The sequence below is a fragment of the Cherax quadricarinatus genome, unplaced genomic scaffold (genome assembly GCF_038502225.1).
Source record: "Cherax quadricarinatus isolate ZL_2023a unplaced genomic scaffold, ASM3850222v1 Contig150, whole genome shotgun sequence".
Lineage (NCBI taxonomy): Eukaryota > Metazoa > Arthropoda > Malacostraca > Decapoda > Parastacidae > Cherax > Cherax quadricarinatus.
This window is the reverse complement of record NW_027195176.1, coordinates 1-16567: the sequence shown is the minus strand read 5'-3', so window position 1 is coordinate 16567 and position 16567 is coordinate 1. Positions and strand designations below refer to the sequence as shown.

The 16567-nt window shown below is 39.6% G+C and overlaps 1 protein-coding gene across 2 annotated transcripts in view; it reads left to right on the top strand.

Annotated features, from left to right (window-relative positions):
• Positions 1-3481, top strand: part of LOC128698466 (cytochrome P450 2L1-like) — a 145017-nt gene extending 141536 nt beyond the window's left edge. For both annotated transcript variants that reach the window (XM_070080111.1, XM_070080112.1), the window contains exon 4: positions 3325-3481. In XM_070080111.1, the coding sequence (XP_069936212.1) occupies positions 3325-3466 (142 nt within the window). In that variant the 3' untranslated portion in view covers positions 3467-3481. The remainder of the gene's footprint in view (positions 1-3324) is intronic.
• The last annotated feature ends 13086 nt before the right edge of the window (positions 3482-16567 follow it).

Genomic DNA, 16567 nt, shown 5'->3' with positions numbered 1-16567 from the left:
CCCCCTTTACTTGGTCTGAGACCAGGCCTCATGGTGGATCAGGGTCTGATTAACCGGGCTGTTACTACTGGCTGCACACAAACTGACATATGAACCACAGTCTGGTTGGTTGGTCAGGTACTGACTTTAGGTGCCTGTCCAGTGCCTTCTTGAAGACAGCCAGGGGTCTATTGGTAATCCCCCTTATGTATGCTGGGAGGCAGTTGAACAGTTTTGGGCCCCGGACACTTATTGTGTTGTTTCTCAGTGTACTTGTGGTGCTCCAGCTCTTTATTGTGAGAATGCTGCATCTCCTGCCAAGTCTTTTGCTTTCATGGGGAGTGATTTTCGTGTGCAGGTTTGGCACTGATCCCTCTAGGAGTTTTCAAGTGTATATTATCATGTATCTCTCTCACCTTCGTTCCAGGTAATACAAATCAAGGGACTTCAACCATTCCCAGTAATTTAGGTGCCTTATCATACTTATGTGTGCTGTGAAAGTCCTTTGTACACTCTCCAGGTCAGCAATTTTGCCTGCCTTGAAGGGGGCAGTTAGTGTACAGCAGTATTCCAGCCTAGAGAGAACAAGCAATTTGAAGAGAATCATCAGGGGCTTGGCGTCCCTAGTTTTGAAGTTTCTCATTATCTATCCTATCATTTTCTTAGCAGATGTGGTAGATACACTGTTGGGGTTTTTAAACCGAGATCCTCTGACATAATCACTCCCAGGTCCTTCACATTTCTTTTTCGCTCTATTATATGGTTAGAATTTGTCGTGTACCCTGATACAGTATCAATGTCCTCAAGTTTTCCATATCTGAGTAGTTGAAATTTCTCTTCATTGAATTTCATGTTGTTTTGAGTGGCCCATTTGAAGATTTGGTTGATATCTGCTTGAAGTCTTGCAGTGTCTTTGATGGAAGTCACTGTCATGGCAATTTGGGTGTCATCCACAAAGGAAGACATGGATCTATGGCTAACATCTCTGTCTATGTCAGATATGAGGATGAGGAATAGAATAGGAGCGAGTACTGTGCCTTGTGAAACAGCTTTTCACCGTAGCTGCCTGGGACTTTACCACGTTTACTATTACTCTTTGTGTTCTATTTGTTATTCCTTTTTCACACATTTTGTTCATTATTACAACATGGTCACACTTGTTCAAATCTTTTGCAGTCAGTGTATACTACATCTGTATTTTGTTTATCCCCTACAGCATCCAGGACCACGTCATACTGGTCCAGTAGCTGGGACAGGCAGGCGTTATCTGCTCTAAACCCGTGTTGCCCTGGGTTGTGTAATCGAAGGGTATCTAGGTGGTTGGTGGTCTTGCTTCTTAGAACCCTTTCAAAGATTTTTATGATATGGGATGTAAGTGCTATCAGTCTGTAGTTCTTCGCAATTGCTTTACTGCCCCCTTTGTGGAGTGGAGCTATGTTTGTTGTTTTTTTGATTGTTGGATGACCCCTGTGTCCATGCTCCATGTCCATAGAGTGCTGAAGGCATATGATAAGGGCTTCTTGCAGTTCTTGATGAACATGGAGTTCCATGAGTTTGGGTTTGGGGCAGAGTGCATGGGCATGTCATTTATTGCTTTTTCAAAGTCTGTGGTGTTAGGATAATATCTGAGGTTTTTGAGATGACCAAAGTTTGGGTCTCCTTCCTAACGAATTCATTTGGATTGTCGACCCTTAGTCTGGGCAGTGGCTCACTGAACATTGAGTCATTGTAGTGATACTGGTCCTGTGGGGACTAATACTGCACCACATTTGAGGGCGCCAACACATGGTGTGTGATTCTCTCCTCCTCTATCTATATATATATATTAGTGATGCAGATTACATGGTGAGTAAATATGTATTATAACTTTTCTCTTGACATATGCAAGACATCACCATCCCTGTAGAAGCCATTATTAGATGTACTAATCATTATATTTTGTTCTTGCAGAAGTACTATGAAGATTCTATGTTCAATAAAGCCTAGAGATAAGGCCTGTGTTTCTATCACAACAGTCATATTGGGACTTTAGTATCTTACTCATTTCTTGGCTGTCATGTGTGTATGTCCCATCTTGTTTTAGCAGGGTCCCAATACTGGATGTTGTTTTTTCCTTAGATTTGGCATAAGAGAAGAAACATTTTTTTTTTTTATATTTCTTTTATGGCTTTTAGTTCTTCCTGTGATTCTTGTCTCCTGTAAGATTCCTTCAGCTTAAGTTCGATATTTGCAATTTCATTGACCAGTGCCACTCTTCATGTTTCAGACATATTGGCCCCTCTCAGCAGCTCTGTGACTGTTCACCTTCGTCTGTATAGGGAGCACCTCTTTCTTTCTAGTTTACATCTTCTTTGTCTTTTTGTGAATGGAATGTGCCTTGAGCAGATCTTAAGAACCTCAGAGTTTATTTTTACTAGGCAAAGGTTCAGATCTGTGTTGTTTAGGATATCTTCCCAGGTTGTTTCATTTAGGACATGGTTGACTTGTTCCCACTGTATGTTTTTGTTATTGAAATTGAATTTTGTGAAGACACCCTCATGACTGATCACATTTTGCTGGTCAGGAACCATGTGCATACATGTCTATACCTCTATTATGTTGTAATCCGAGTGTATTGTCTTTGATACGGTTATATTGCATATCAGATCGTTGTTGTTAGTGAAGAGGAGGTCCAGCGAATTTTCTAGTCTTGTAGGCTCTAATATTTGCTGATATAAGGTGAATTTGGTGCATAGATTTAATAGCTTGTGTATGTGTGAATTTTTATCTTGGCTGCCTCCTGGGGTGATCTCTGCTAAAATATTATTTGCTACACTCCTCTATTTTAGGTGTCTCACGTTGAAATCTCCCAGTAGCAAGATGTTTGGGGCAAGAGTTGGGAGATTTTCCAGACAGTGGTCAATTTTCAAAATTGCTGGGAAGTTGCATCTGGAGGCTTGTATACAACCACAATGACAATGTTTTGGTTTTCAGTTTTTACCGCCAAAACTTCAACTACGTCATTTGAGGTGTTTAGTAGTTCTGAGCAAATGAGCGACTCTGTGATGTACAGGCCAACCCCTCCCCCCCTCCCTTGATACCTATTTAATCTGTCACATCTGAATAGGTTATAACCTGCTGACACTTTTCACTTAATCTCTGGAGGCCCTCCAGTTGGTGTGAGGACCCTGGGCTGCAGTTCCTGAAACCCATGCCTTAATCCAGCCCTGCATTGTATACCATTATTATGCTCAAACACAACCCCTGAAACACAACCCCTGAAACCCATGCTCTGATCCTCCCCTGCATTGTACACCATTAACATGTTCAAGCACAACCTTGTCCACAAAAGTCACTTCATTGCAGAATGAGAGCTGGATGTGTAGATATGACTTTCATCTGCAACTTCAAACTGGTGAAAGAAGCTTTCTCCAAGATAGAATGTACTGACCGTCCCCAGTGGAAGAACATTCATTTTCTTACTGATGGAAAAGAATCAGGTTTGTAACTTTTATGTTTAAACACTGCTATCTCCTCCCATAATAAATTAGAGACATGTTTTGTAAAGCAAGAATAATAATAATGTTATTTTCTTTCACCATGATACAATGTACAGAGATGGGTGACATTTTGTTGTACATGAATGGTATACAATAACAATAAGATAAAGAATTAGACACATGTGCAACATCTGTGTATCTTGTAGACATTTCATCATCCAGTGGCTTTATCTATACAATACAAGGACTTATCAATGCAATACAAGGACATAATGTGAAGACTGTAGAACTATATACAAAGGATGAGGTAATCTGTCCTTCAGCCTTGGAGTTAGTAAAGACTACTGTAGTCTTCAGCCTTGGAGTTAGTAGAGACTACTGTAGTCTTCAGCCTTGGAGTTAGTAAAGACTACTGTAGTCTTCAGCCTTGGAGTTAGTAAAGACTACTGTAGTCTTCAGCCTTGGAGTTAGTAAAGACTACTGTAGTCTTCAGCCTTGGAGTTAGTAAAGACTACTGTAGTCTTCAGCCTTGGAGTTAGTAAAGACTACTGTAGTCTTCAGCCTTGGAGTTAGTAAAGACTACTGTAGTCTTCAGCCTTGGAGTTAGTAAAGACTACTGTAGTCTTCAGCCTTGGAGTTAGTAAAGACTACTGTAGTCTTCAGCCTTGGAGTTAGTAAAGACTACTGTAGTCTTCAGCCTTGGAGTTAGTAAAGACTACTGTAGTCTTCAGCCTTGGAGTTAGTAAAGACTACTGTAGTCTTCAGCCTTGGAGTTAGTAAAGACTACTGTAGTCTTCAGCCTTGGAGTTAGTAAAGACTACTGTAGTCTTCAGCCTTGGAGTTAGTAAAGACTACTGTAGTCTTCAGCCTTGGAGTTAGTAAAGACTACTGTAGTCTTCAGCCTTGGAGTTAGTAAAGACTACTGTAGTCTTCAGCCTTGGAGTTAGTAAAGACTACTGTAGTCTTCAGCCTTGGAGTTAGTAAAGACTACTGTAGTCTTCAGCCTTGGAGTTAGTAAAGACTACTGTAGTCTTCAGCCTTGGAGTTAGTAAAGACTACTGTAGTCTTCAGCCTTGGAGTTAGTAAAGACTACTGTAGTCTTCAGCCTTGGAGTTAGTAAAGACTACTGTAGTCTTCAGCCTTGGAGTTAGTAAAGACTACTGTAGTCTTCAGCCTTGGAGTTAGTAAAGACTACTGTAGTCTTCAGCCTTGGAGTTAGTAAAGACTACTGTAGTCTTCAGCCTTGGAGTTAGTAAAGACTACTGTAGTCTTCAGCCTTGGAGTTAGTAAAGACTACTGTAGTCTTCAGCCTTGGAGTTAGTAAAGACTACTGTAGTCTTCAGCCTTGGAGTTAGTAAAGACTACTGTAGTCTTCAGCCTTGGAGTTAGTAAAGACTACTGTAGTCTTCAGCCTTGGAGTTAGTAAAGACTACTGTAGTCTTCAGCCTTGGAGTTAGTAAAGACTACTGTAGTCTTCAGCCTTGGAGTTAGTAAAGACTACTGTAGTCTTCAGCCTTGGAGTTAGTAAAGACTACTGTAGTCTTCAGCCTTGGAGTTAGTAAAGACTACTGTAGTCTTCAGCCTTGGAGTTAGTAAAGACTACTGTAGTCTTCAGCCTTGGAGATAGTAAAGACTACTGTAGTCTTCAGCCTTGGAGTTAGTAAAGACTACTGTAGTCTTCAGCCTTGGAGTTAGTAAAGACTACTGTAGTCTTCAGCCTTGGAGTTAGTAAAGACTACTGTAGTCTTTAGCCTTGGATATAGTAAAGACTACTGTAGTCTTCAGCCTTGGAGTTAGTAAAGACTACTGTAGTCTTCAGCCTTGGAGATAGTAAAGACTACTGTAGTCTTCAGCCTTGGAGTTAGTAAAGACTACTGTAGTCTTCAGCCTTGGAGTTAGTAAAGACTACTGTAGTCTTCAGCCTTGGAGATAGTAAAGACTACTGTAGTCTTCAGCCTTGGAGTTAGTAAAGACTACTGTAGTCTTCAGCCTTGGAGTTAGTAAAGACTACTGTAGTCTTCAGCCTTGGAGTTAGTAAAGACTACTGTAGTCTTTAGCCTTGGAGATAGTAAAGACTACTGTAGTCTTCAGCCTTGGAGTTAGTAAAGACTACTGTAGTCTTCAGCCTTGGAGTTAGTAAAGACTACTGTAGTCTTCAGCCTTGGAGTTAGTAAAGACTACTGTAGTCTTTAGCCTTGGAGATAGTAAAGACTACTGTAGTCTTCAGCCTTGGAGTTAGTAAAGACTACTGTAGTCTTTAGCCTTGGAGTTAGTAAAGACTACTGTAGTCTTCAGCCTTGGAGTTAGTAAAGACTACTGTAGTCTTCAGCCTTGGAGATAGTAAAGACTACTGTAGTCTTCAGCCTTGGAGTTAGTAAAGACTACTGTAGTCTTTAGCCTTGGAGTTAGTAAAGACTACTGTAGTCTTCAGCCTTGGAGTTAGTAAAGACTACTGTAGTCTTTAGCCTTGGAGTTAGTAAAGACTTATGTAGTCTTCAGCCTTGAAGTTAGTAAAGACTACTGTAGTCTTTGGCTTCAAGGCTGAAGGACTAATTACTTGATGTTTTGAATACAGTTCTACAGTCTTCACATTATGTCCTTGTATTGTATTGATAAAGCCACTGATTGGCAAAACATTTACAATTAAAGGTTCCCAGATGTTGCAGATAGCTCATAGTTATGCAGAGTATTTCAGCCTAGCTTGTATATGGAGGTAATTTCGCTCTGTGTAGAGCTTTATCAAGTCATGATTGGATAAAAGCTCTAGTAGGTAAAATACATGTATGCATTGATCAAGACATTTATTAAGGAAGCATTTCTCCCCAAGTGCCTACTTCGGTCACTTGTGGGGAAACGTTTCCTTAAAAAATGTCTTGGTTAGTACCTGACCAGCTGGGCTGTGGTTGGTACGTTCGACTATGTGTAGCCAGCATTAACAGCTTGCTTGATCAGGCCCTGATCCACCACGAGGCCTGGTCATGGACAGGGCTGTGGGGGTGTTCACCCCTGGAACTCCTTCAAGGTATCAATGTTTACATATCTTTTACCTAAACCTTGTTAACATCATCACACCACTGTATATAAAAGAAATTTAAAGGGATGGACTGGTATGCCAAAGGAAGGTCTCATAAAACTCCACACACAGCCAGACACTGGTGTGTGTGGGAAAACTTTTGCACTCACGGACTATTTTATATTTATTATTTATTAACACACTGGCCGTTTCCCACCACGGTAGGGTGGCCACCAAGGCAGGGTGGCCACCAAGGCAGGATGGCCCGAAAAAGAAAAACTTTCACCATCATTCACTCCATCACTGTCTTGCCAGAAGGGTGCTTTACACTACAGTTTTTAAACTGCAACATTAACACCCTTCCTTCAGAGTGCAGGCACTGTACTTCCCATCTCCAGGACTCAAGTCCGGCCTGCCGGTTTCCCTGAATCCCTTCATAAAGGTTACTTTGCTCACACTCCAACAGCACGTCAAGTATTAAAAACCATTTATCTCTATTCACTCCTATCAAACACGCTCACGCATGCCTCCTGGAAGTCCAAGCCCCTCACACACAAAACCTCCTTTACCCCCTCCCTCCAACCTTTCCTAGGCCGACCCCTACCCCGCCTTCCTTCCACTACAGACTGATACACTCTTGAAGTCATTCTGTTTCGCTCCATTCTCTCTACATGTCCGAACCACCTCAACAACCCTTCCTCAGCCCTCTGGACAACAGTTTTGGTAATCCCGCACCTCCTCCTAACTTCCAAACTACGAATTCTCTGCATTATATTCACACCACACATTGCCTTTAGACATGACATCTCCACTGCCTCCAGCCTTCTCCTCGCTGCAACATTCATCACCATATAAGAGCGTTGGTAAAACTATACTCTCATACATTCCCCTCTTTGCCTCCAAAGACAAAGTTCTTTGTCTCCACAGACTCCTAAGTGCACCACTCACCCTTTTCCCCTCATCAATTCTATGATTCACCTCATCTTTCATAGACCCATCCGCTGACACGTCCACTCCCAAATATCTGAATACATTCACCTCCTCCATACTCTCTCCCTCCAATCTGATATCCAATCTTTCATCACCTAATCTTTTTGTTATCCTCATAACCTTACTCTTTCCTGTATTCTCTTTTAATTTTCTTCTTTTGCATACCCTACCAAATTCATGCACCAACCTCTGCAACTTCTCTTCAGAATCTCCCAAGAGCACAGTGTTATCAGCAAAGAGCAACTGTGACAACTCCCACTTTATGTGTGATTCTTTATCTTTTAACTCCATGCCTCTTGCCAAGACCCTCGCATTTACTTCTCTTACAACCCCATCTATAAATATATTAAACAACCACGGTGATATCACACATCCTTGTCTAAGGCCTACTTTTACTGGGAAATAATTTCCCTCTTTCCTACATACTCTAACTTGAGCCTCACTATCCTCATAAAAACTCTTCACTGCTTTCAGTAACCTACCTCCTACACCATACACCTGCAACATCTGCCACATTGCACCCCTATCCACCCTGTCATACACCTTTTCCAAATCCATAAATGCCACAAAAGCCTCTTTAGCCTTATCTAAATACTGTTCACTTATATGTTTCACTGTAAACACCTGGTCCACACACCCCCTACCTTTCCTAAAGCCTCCTTGTTCATCTGCTATCCTATTCTCCGTTTTACTCTTAATTCTTTCAATAATAATTTGCAATACAGCTAAATAAATTAAGCAATACAACTTTTAAGAGCTTTCAGTTTTTAAAAGTTTTATTGCATATTTTTTTTAGACTTGATTATGATTTATACAGTGATACTGTAGCCTTCACAGTCACAGTGCAACATTGTATTATTCTCTTGCAACTCAGGTGTGATAGTGACTAATGATTGTATTATTCCCCCTACAACCAGGTGCAATTTTGACCAGTGATTGTAATAATGTTGGTAGAATTACTGACAATATGTGAAGTAAAAGGACACAATTGCAACTAATGTGACATTTTTATTGTGGTAACGTTTCGCTTTCCAGGAGGTTTGTCAAGCCATTACAAACATTACATGGACACAGAGGGTATATATAGGCTCAGAGTGAGGTGCAATACTTGTGGTAGTAGTAGTAGTAGTGATATAAATTGTAGTAGTAATAGTAGTAGTACATAATACAATATGATAGACAATTAACTTGCACATGAGTAAAAGGATATAAAAGGATATAAAACGATATAAAAGGATATACTTGGGCAACATAAAAACAAGTTGGACAGATATATCTATTGGAGACTGGAGGCTGGAAAGACAAGGCCTGTTCAATGCTTGTGTAGTATTAGCAGGAGAGACTATGTGATAGCAGGGTTTACTGTTTTCAAGAGGATTCTTGCTAAGACTTCAGAGATGGTGAAGCTGCCATTGTTTTGTTTAATTGTATTCGAAACAGCAGTTAGTGCAGATTCAAGGCAAGGAAATTAGTTCCTTTGATCACTAATTGGGAGTCCCTGAATTTCATGAGATGATTGGTGGAATTGCGGTGTTGTACTCAGACGTTGTTCAAGTTATCATGCCTACATGCATAAATGTGTTCATTGCGGCGCATGTCGAGGTTTCTTGTTGTTTCACCTACATAAATCTTGTCACAGCCTCCACAGGGTATAGTGTAAACCCCTGCATTGACTGGTTTGTGGTGCTTTGATTTTGTCCTGGTTAGGTCTTTTATTGAAGTGCTGGAAGCGATGGTGACTCTGGTGTTAGTTTGTGAAAGTACTTTAGAAGCGCTCAGTGCAACCTGGCTGTTGGAAAGAATTATAACTTTGTTAGGAGTGGTGTTGGTGCGTGGAGAATTAATGATCTTGCAGTCTTTGATGAAAAAGGAAGGAAAATGTAAATCAGTGAAAGTTTGGTGAATGTATGTACATTCCTTGTCAAGAAACTCGGAACTACAAATTCGGTATGCTCTTAGGAAAAATCCGATGATGATGCCTCTTTTGATCTTAGTATCTTGACTGGAATAGAGGTGTGTGAGATCATTTTTATATGTAGGTTTCCGGTAAACTTGAAATCTTAGGTTATCTACTTTGTGAATGAGGATGTCTAGGAAAGGTAGCTTGTCATTGGACTCTTCTTGTAGTGCAAACTGGATCGCCAGCTCAACTCTGTTGAGCCTTGCCTGAAGATTCCGTACATCAAAACGTTTGGGAGTTATTACGAGGACCTCGCCCACGTAATGTAACCAAGTGATGCTTGAAGGGATGATGTTGGAGAAGTGTTCAGACTCTAGGTGTTCCATGTACAAGTTGGCTAAGGACTACACTGATGGGGGACCCCATTCCCATGCCGTAGGTTTGTTTGTAGAGCCTGTTATTGAAAGAAAAACAATTGAAATTAACACAGTTCAGTCAAGTCAACAAAATCTTCGGGAGGTAGAGGAAGATTAAGGTACTGGCTGACTTGGCTTTTGTGGTAGGTACTTCACTAAAGTACCTACCACAAAAGCCATCGAGGTTCTACAACGTAGAACATTCAGGTTCAGGTTGCACTGAGCATTTCTAAAGTACTTTCACAAGCTAACACCAGAGTCACCATCACTTCCAGCACTTTAATAAACGATCTAACCAGGACAAAATCAAAACACCACGAACCAGTCACCGCAGGGGTTTACACTATACCCTGTGGAGGCTGTGAAAAGATTTATGTAGGTGAAACAGCAAGAAACCTCGACACCCACCTCAATGAACACATTTATGAATGTAGGAACCATAACTTGAACAATGTCTGCTTACAACACCGAAATTCCAAAAATCATCTCATGAAATTCAGGGACCCCAATTAGTGATCAAAGAAACTAATTTCTGCAGACGCAAGTTCCTGGAATCAGCACTAATCGCTGTTTCTAATACAATTAAACAAAACAAAGGCAGCTTCACCATCTCTGAAGTCTTAGCGAAAATCCTCCTGAAAACAGTAAACCCTGCCATCATTTAGTCTCTCCTGTTAATACTACACAAGCATTGAACAGGCCTTCTCTTTCCAGCCTCCAATAGAAATATTTGTCCAACTTATTTTTATGTTACCCAAGTAATAGCTTTTATATCCTTTTACTCAGGTGCAAGTTAATTGTTCTACCATACTGTATTACTACTACAGGTCTGCCATCACAAATCCGGCAATCAGTTGTTCGGTTCCTTCAGTTATTCGGCACTAATTTTGGGTAGCATAATTTCAAATTTCCAGGGTCGCCATATCAACCTGCTGCTACTGTTTGGTGGCGCTACTTGCTGCATAAGTCATTCCAATTTCTTTTTCTCCATTTATTGTTTTAACCTGCTTACTTTTAGCCCTAGCCATGGTTCCAATGAATAAAAGAAATGCTTCTCATTATGTAAAGCACCTACACAGTACATTATCCATTAAAGATAAGGTGGCTTTGAAGCCACTGTCGGTTGTCATGAGCTCAGTCTCATGAAGCAGGAGAATATGCTTTATTATTACGCTAATATCAACACTACAGGTAAGGTAAACAGCTTATTTACCTATCACAATTGATCTAATATGACATAATAAACAATATAAATAAAGTAAAACATGTTAAATACTCCAGAATAAATAATATTTGGCATAACACCGAGCAGTTCGTCGGAGGTATGAAGAGGATATGGTAAACAAATACCATTCTCCTATCCCTGTCTTGGTGGCTTATATTAGAGAAAACGGAGTGTAGCACAGAGCTAACTGTGATATACACTCGTACTGCACCATAAACCTGAAACAAAAGTTATTTTCTCTATATAGATTATCACACATAGCAGCATATGTGTAGAGAACCTAGGATAACCCAAAAAAGTCAATGTGGCTTATTTTTAGTACCTGGCTTGGGTTAGCCACATAGGATTTTTGGTAAATATTCGATTCCCAGCCAGGGTAGAAACATTAGATGTGTTTCTTTACACCTGTTGTCTATGTTTACCCATCAGTAAATTGGTACCTGGGTGTTAGTCGACTAGTGTGGGTGTTATCCTGGGACACTGACCTAATTTTCTTGAAATACTCAGCATAACAAGAGGCTTTCTATACAGTAATATGGCACTGATGTCAGCTTGGCCTGTATACCTTGTTCATGTACATGTAGTAAATAAAGTTATTATTATTATTATTATTATTATTAATATTATTTTCTTAGTTGTTTGTTGGGTTATCTTATTGAAACTTGGGCAATGTATGATGGAAAGATACTTCTTCGCATACACCAAAAATGAAAGAAATCAGACCATAAATAGCGGAATTCACTTCTCAGTCATTAGCGGCCGCTTAGCGGTATATTTTTGTATGGTTTTTATGATTATATTCTCGTTTTTTCAATCTCATTTGATAGAATGAAAGATATATTACAGAAATAGATATGATTTTGATTGCTTTCATGACGAAAAGTACCTTGAAATTGCGCTCACAGTAGCGAAAATGTTCTATTATTTAGCGATGCTCAAGAGTAAACAAATGATGTCACCGTCCAATACCTGTCCGCCTGCCAGACTAAATTCCAATACGGAGTCAGGAATGGGTTGACATTATTTATACAATTATTACAATAATGCAGCAGTCTGTATAACAAATCTTCTATTTTTTTGTGAATAAAAATTCCAAATGGTAAGCAAGAGTAATATAAGAGGGGCCTGTAGCCGTGACTAATGAACAGAGAAAATGTTATTTTAGTGCCAGGAATGTCTGCATTGTTTATTCTGGACCCTATTTTGAAATTGGCATCTGTTGAAATTTGTGTGAAATCGGCCAAACTGCCAATTTCTGACCACTTTATTGGGTAGTTGAAATAAGTGAATGGGCAGCTTCTTGTAATCAGTTAGATTTTTTTTTTTTTTAGATTTTGCCACTGAAGTGGCTAGTTTATTGTGCACCCCATATCCATCCTGTGGACGGTAGCGCGAGAGCATATGGATACACAAAAGGCCTAGGAACTAGGCCTCAAAGGGTTAACAGGAATACATTTAGATTTATATCTGCATAAACCGGCAGGCCGGACTTGAGTCCTGGAGATGGGAAGTACAGTGCCTGCACTCTGAAGGAGGGGTGTTAATGTTGCAGTTTAAAAACTGTAGTGTAAAGCACCCTTCTGGCAAGACAGTGATGGAGTGAATGATGGTGAAAGTTTTTCTTTTTCGGGCCACCCTACCTTGGTGGGAATCGGCCAGTGTGATAAAGATAAAAATAAAAAAAATCTATAGTTCACTTATCTGTTACAAGCAAATTTAGGAAATTTGCTTAGTATATCTGATATCTTATTTTCATTAATAAGATATCTTGACATGTCACATAGGTTATTATACTGTCTGTCTCTGTATTCCTCAATAAGTGGACAATTAAGCACATAATGTTCAAGAGAGTGACCATATGCCTGATCACATAATTTACATTTAGTTTGATCATCATCTGTGTGTCTCCCAAACTGCCAGAAGTACTTGTAACCAAGCCTAAGCCTGGCCACTACAACATCAGTCAGTCTGTTCACATTGCAAGTTGCTCCATAAACATACTTATCTACGTTCATGTTATCATAGTGGGTTATAGATCTACTCAGGCTTCTAACTGCATTCCTATAACAATCATTTTCATTATTTACTTCTCCTAATATTATTCCTAATGCTAGACACAATTATACCAAAGTTATATTCTACTTTCTCCTGGGTACTCTACTTGGCTAACATATCAACTTTATCATGAAGGAGTAATCCAATGTGTGATGGGATCCATAGCAATTGTACATTAATTCCTTTGTCCCTAATTTTTGAGTATCTACACCTGGCTTCTCCAGTGAGCATGTTGTTGGAGTCATTATATGAGTCAAGAGCCTTCAATGATGACATAGAATCAGTAATGATGATAGAGTCAAGCTCAGTGTCATAGGTTAGCTTTAGCGCCATTAGGATTGCAAACAATTCAGTTTGCGGTGTAGACGCCCAGTTGTTAATTCTTATGCCTAACTCAACAAATTTATTATCGTTCTTAACTAGGGAGGTGGCAACAAGAGCAGATGCAGCCCTGCCAGAAGACTCCTGTTTTGATCCATCAGTGTATATAACTTGTGATAACTTATTACTACCAGCTAGGTGAGAAATTTTTTCTTGAGCAGTTGCTCTAACAAGTGATTTAAGGAAGGGATTACAAGCAATGAGCTTCTTGGGAGGGACTTGCAGGCATGTGATATTAAATGAACACATCTTCCACGGAGGGGTGAAATGCTCTTGTTGCCTACAGTGATACAGTTCATGCAGGTTATAAAACTTAATGCAATTGCACGTTTTCACAATCCATTTAGATCTGTGTGTATTTACCTCTAGACACTTGGTAAGATTCATTGTGACAATGTCTGGTTCGTTTCTCAACATTCTAATACCGAGTACAGTGTTAATCTCAACAATCCTATCACTGATACTAGAAATACCAAGCTCCTTCCTCATGTTAAGAACTTTTGGAGATCTGGGACAGCCAAGAATAATCCTGAGAGCTTCATTTTGCATTAACTCCAAGGGTTGGAGAGAACTTTCTCTAGCTAATATCAACATGGGAGCAGTATAATCAATTAAGGACCTAACATAGGCTATGTATATGATTCTCACGATTCTCACATTAGCACCATAGTTTTGGTTGTAGCCAGCAACAGCTTTGAGAGCATTTAACCTAGCTTTGCATTTCTTGTTTAGTTGTGGTATAGTGGATTTGTTAAAGAGTACATCTACACAAAGATATCTGTAAGTTTTAACGTGGCTAATGATTTCACCCTGCAAATAGATGGGTGGGGGATGTCGTTTGCTTGTTAATATCTTTGTTTTAGAGGAAGATATTATGAGGCCTAGTCGATTACAAATTGCTTGAACTTCATTAAGAATGGTACTCATCTTCATATGCCCTGTTGTATGGATCATGATATCATCAGCATAGCTTATAGCTATATGTTTAGGTGAGGCAGGTAGAGCATTTAGGAGAGCATTAATCAGAATATTAAATAGCATGGGACTAAGAACTCCTCCCTGCGGTGTACCTAAAGACATTTCTTTAGACTCACTTCTAAAGCCTTGGTAAAGGACAGAGGATACTCCATTTGACAGGTATCCTATTATCCAGCAGAGTAAGCTACCACCAATATTCATTTTGGCTAGGTCATGTAGTATAATGGTTCTGTTCGCAATATCAAATGCAGATTTTACATCAAGAAAATTGGTGTGTGTAGTTAGAAAGGTGGAAATACAGTTCTGCACACTTTTACCTTTCATGAACCCATAGAGGTAGGGGGAAAGTTGGTGTCTGATTCTGTAGTACAGGCTTTTAAGTATCATTCTTTCAAAAGTTTTACAAAGACAACTAGTTAAGGAGATCGGTCTATATGTATCAGGCTGTTGGGTCTTAGGGATAGGCACAATGAGACTATTGGTCCAGGAAGTAGGAAGAACGCCCTCAATGTAACTGAGATTATACAGTACCAACAAAGGATTATCAGGCACGTGCCTTAAAGTTCTGAGAATATCATAGGTTATACCATCCTCTCCAGGAGCAGTTGATCGACCTTTAGTTAATGCATTATCTAATTCATACTCGGTAAAGAGGCAATCACTCTCATCAATATTTTGGCTTATAAAATTAATCAGTTTCAACGTTTCTTCAGAAGTACTCTCTAATTTTTTTCCAATATGAGATGGAAGGTTTTCTTGCCTGGATGTTTTGGACCAGTCATTTATGAGGTCATTTGCTTTTTCAATTCAATTCAATTTTATTTTCTATAAGGGTTACAATGTGGGGTTTACAGGTTTTGGGTATTGTATGGTTTACATGTTATAAAATACTAATTACAGAGGGGGCCACTAGGACACTTAGCATGGCTAGGCATTTCGGGCAGACTTAGATTAATTCTTAACATTAAATCATTACAGATTATGGCATTAAGGCTAAGTGACTACATAATTTGTGAGTTTAGCAGTGTGAATGCTTTTGTTTTGGCACAATGCAAAGTGTCTATAGTGGGGTATCATAGGCAAACTTATGACTAGTTAGGATTTATTATTTTAAGATTAAGATTAGTATTTCTGGGTTTATAGTCAGTGGGTGAGTGAGTGTAATTGTGAACCACCAGGTGGTTATCATGTAGTTAGTTGTCGGGGTGTATCAGGGAGATAAGATGTTTTCTAACTGTAGTTTTGAAAGTGATGAATGTGTCTGCTGTTCTAGAGTTTTCAGGTAGGGTGTTCCAGATTTTAGGTCCTTTGAAATACATTGAATTTTTGTAAAGGTTTAGTCGAACACAGGGAATGTCACAGAGATGTTTGTGTCTGGTGTTATGCCTGTGGGTTCTGTCACAACTATCAAGAAAGCATTTTAGGTCAAGGTTAATATTGGAATTTAAGGTCCTGTAGATATAGATTGCACAGTAGTAAGTGTGGATGTTATGAACAGGGAGTAAGTTTAGATCTATGAAGAGTGGGGGGGTGTGTTGCCAGGGATGGGATTTAGTGATTATTCTTACTGCGGCTTTTTGTTGGGTTATTATTGGCTTTAGGTGTGTTGCTGCAGTTGAACCCCAAGCACAGATAGCATAAGTGATGTATGGATATATAAGTGAATGGTATAGTGTGAGAAGGGCAGTTTGCGACACGTAGTATCGTATCTTGGAGATGATCCCCACCGTTTTGGATACTTTTTTTGTTATGTGTTGGATATGGGTGCTGAAATTTAGGTTGTTGTCGAGGTATAGGCCAAGGAAAGGGATGAGCAACATTGCCAGTCTTTTTCCTGGTTATTTTATTTATTCCTTTCCAAGCCAAACTTAAAGGGGTGGACCTATTTAATCCACTAACAAATTGTTCCCATTCCTGTTGCCTAAGTTCTTGCTTTCTATTCCTTGCATTTGTTAGTGCAGCTTGGAACGTTCTGAGCAGGTCTGGGGTTCTACATTCACGGTATGCTTTACCAATCCTCCTAGCTGCATGTGTTAGATTGTGTAGCTGTGGATCATTATAGTATTTACATTGGTTTTTATTGTTATTTATAGTGGAGGGTCTATGTTTCCTATTCCTGCCCACTTGATCTGTGAGGACACTCTCAATAGT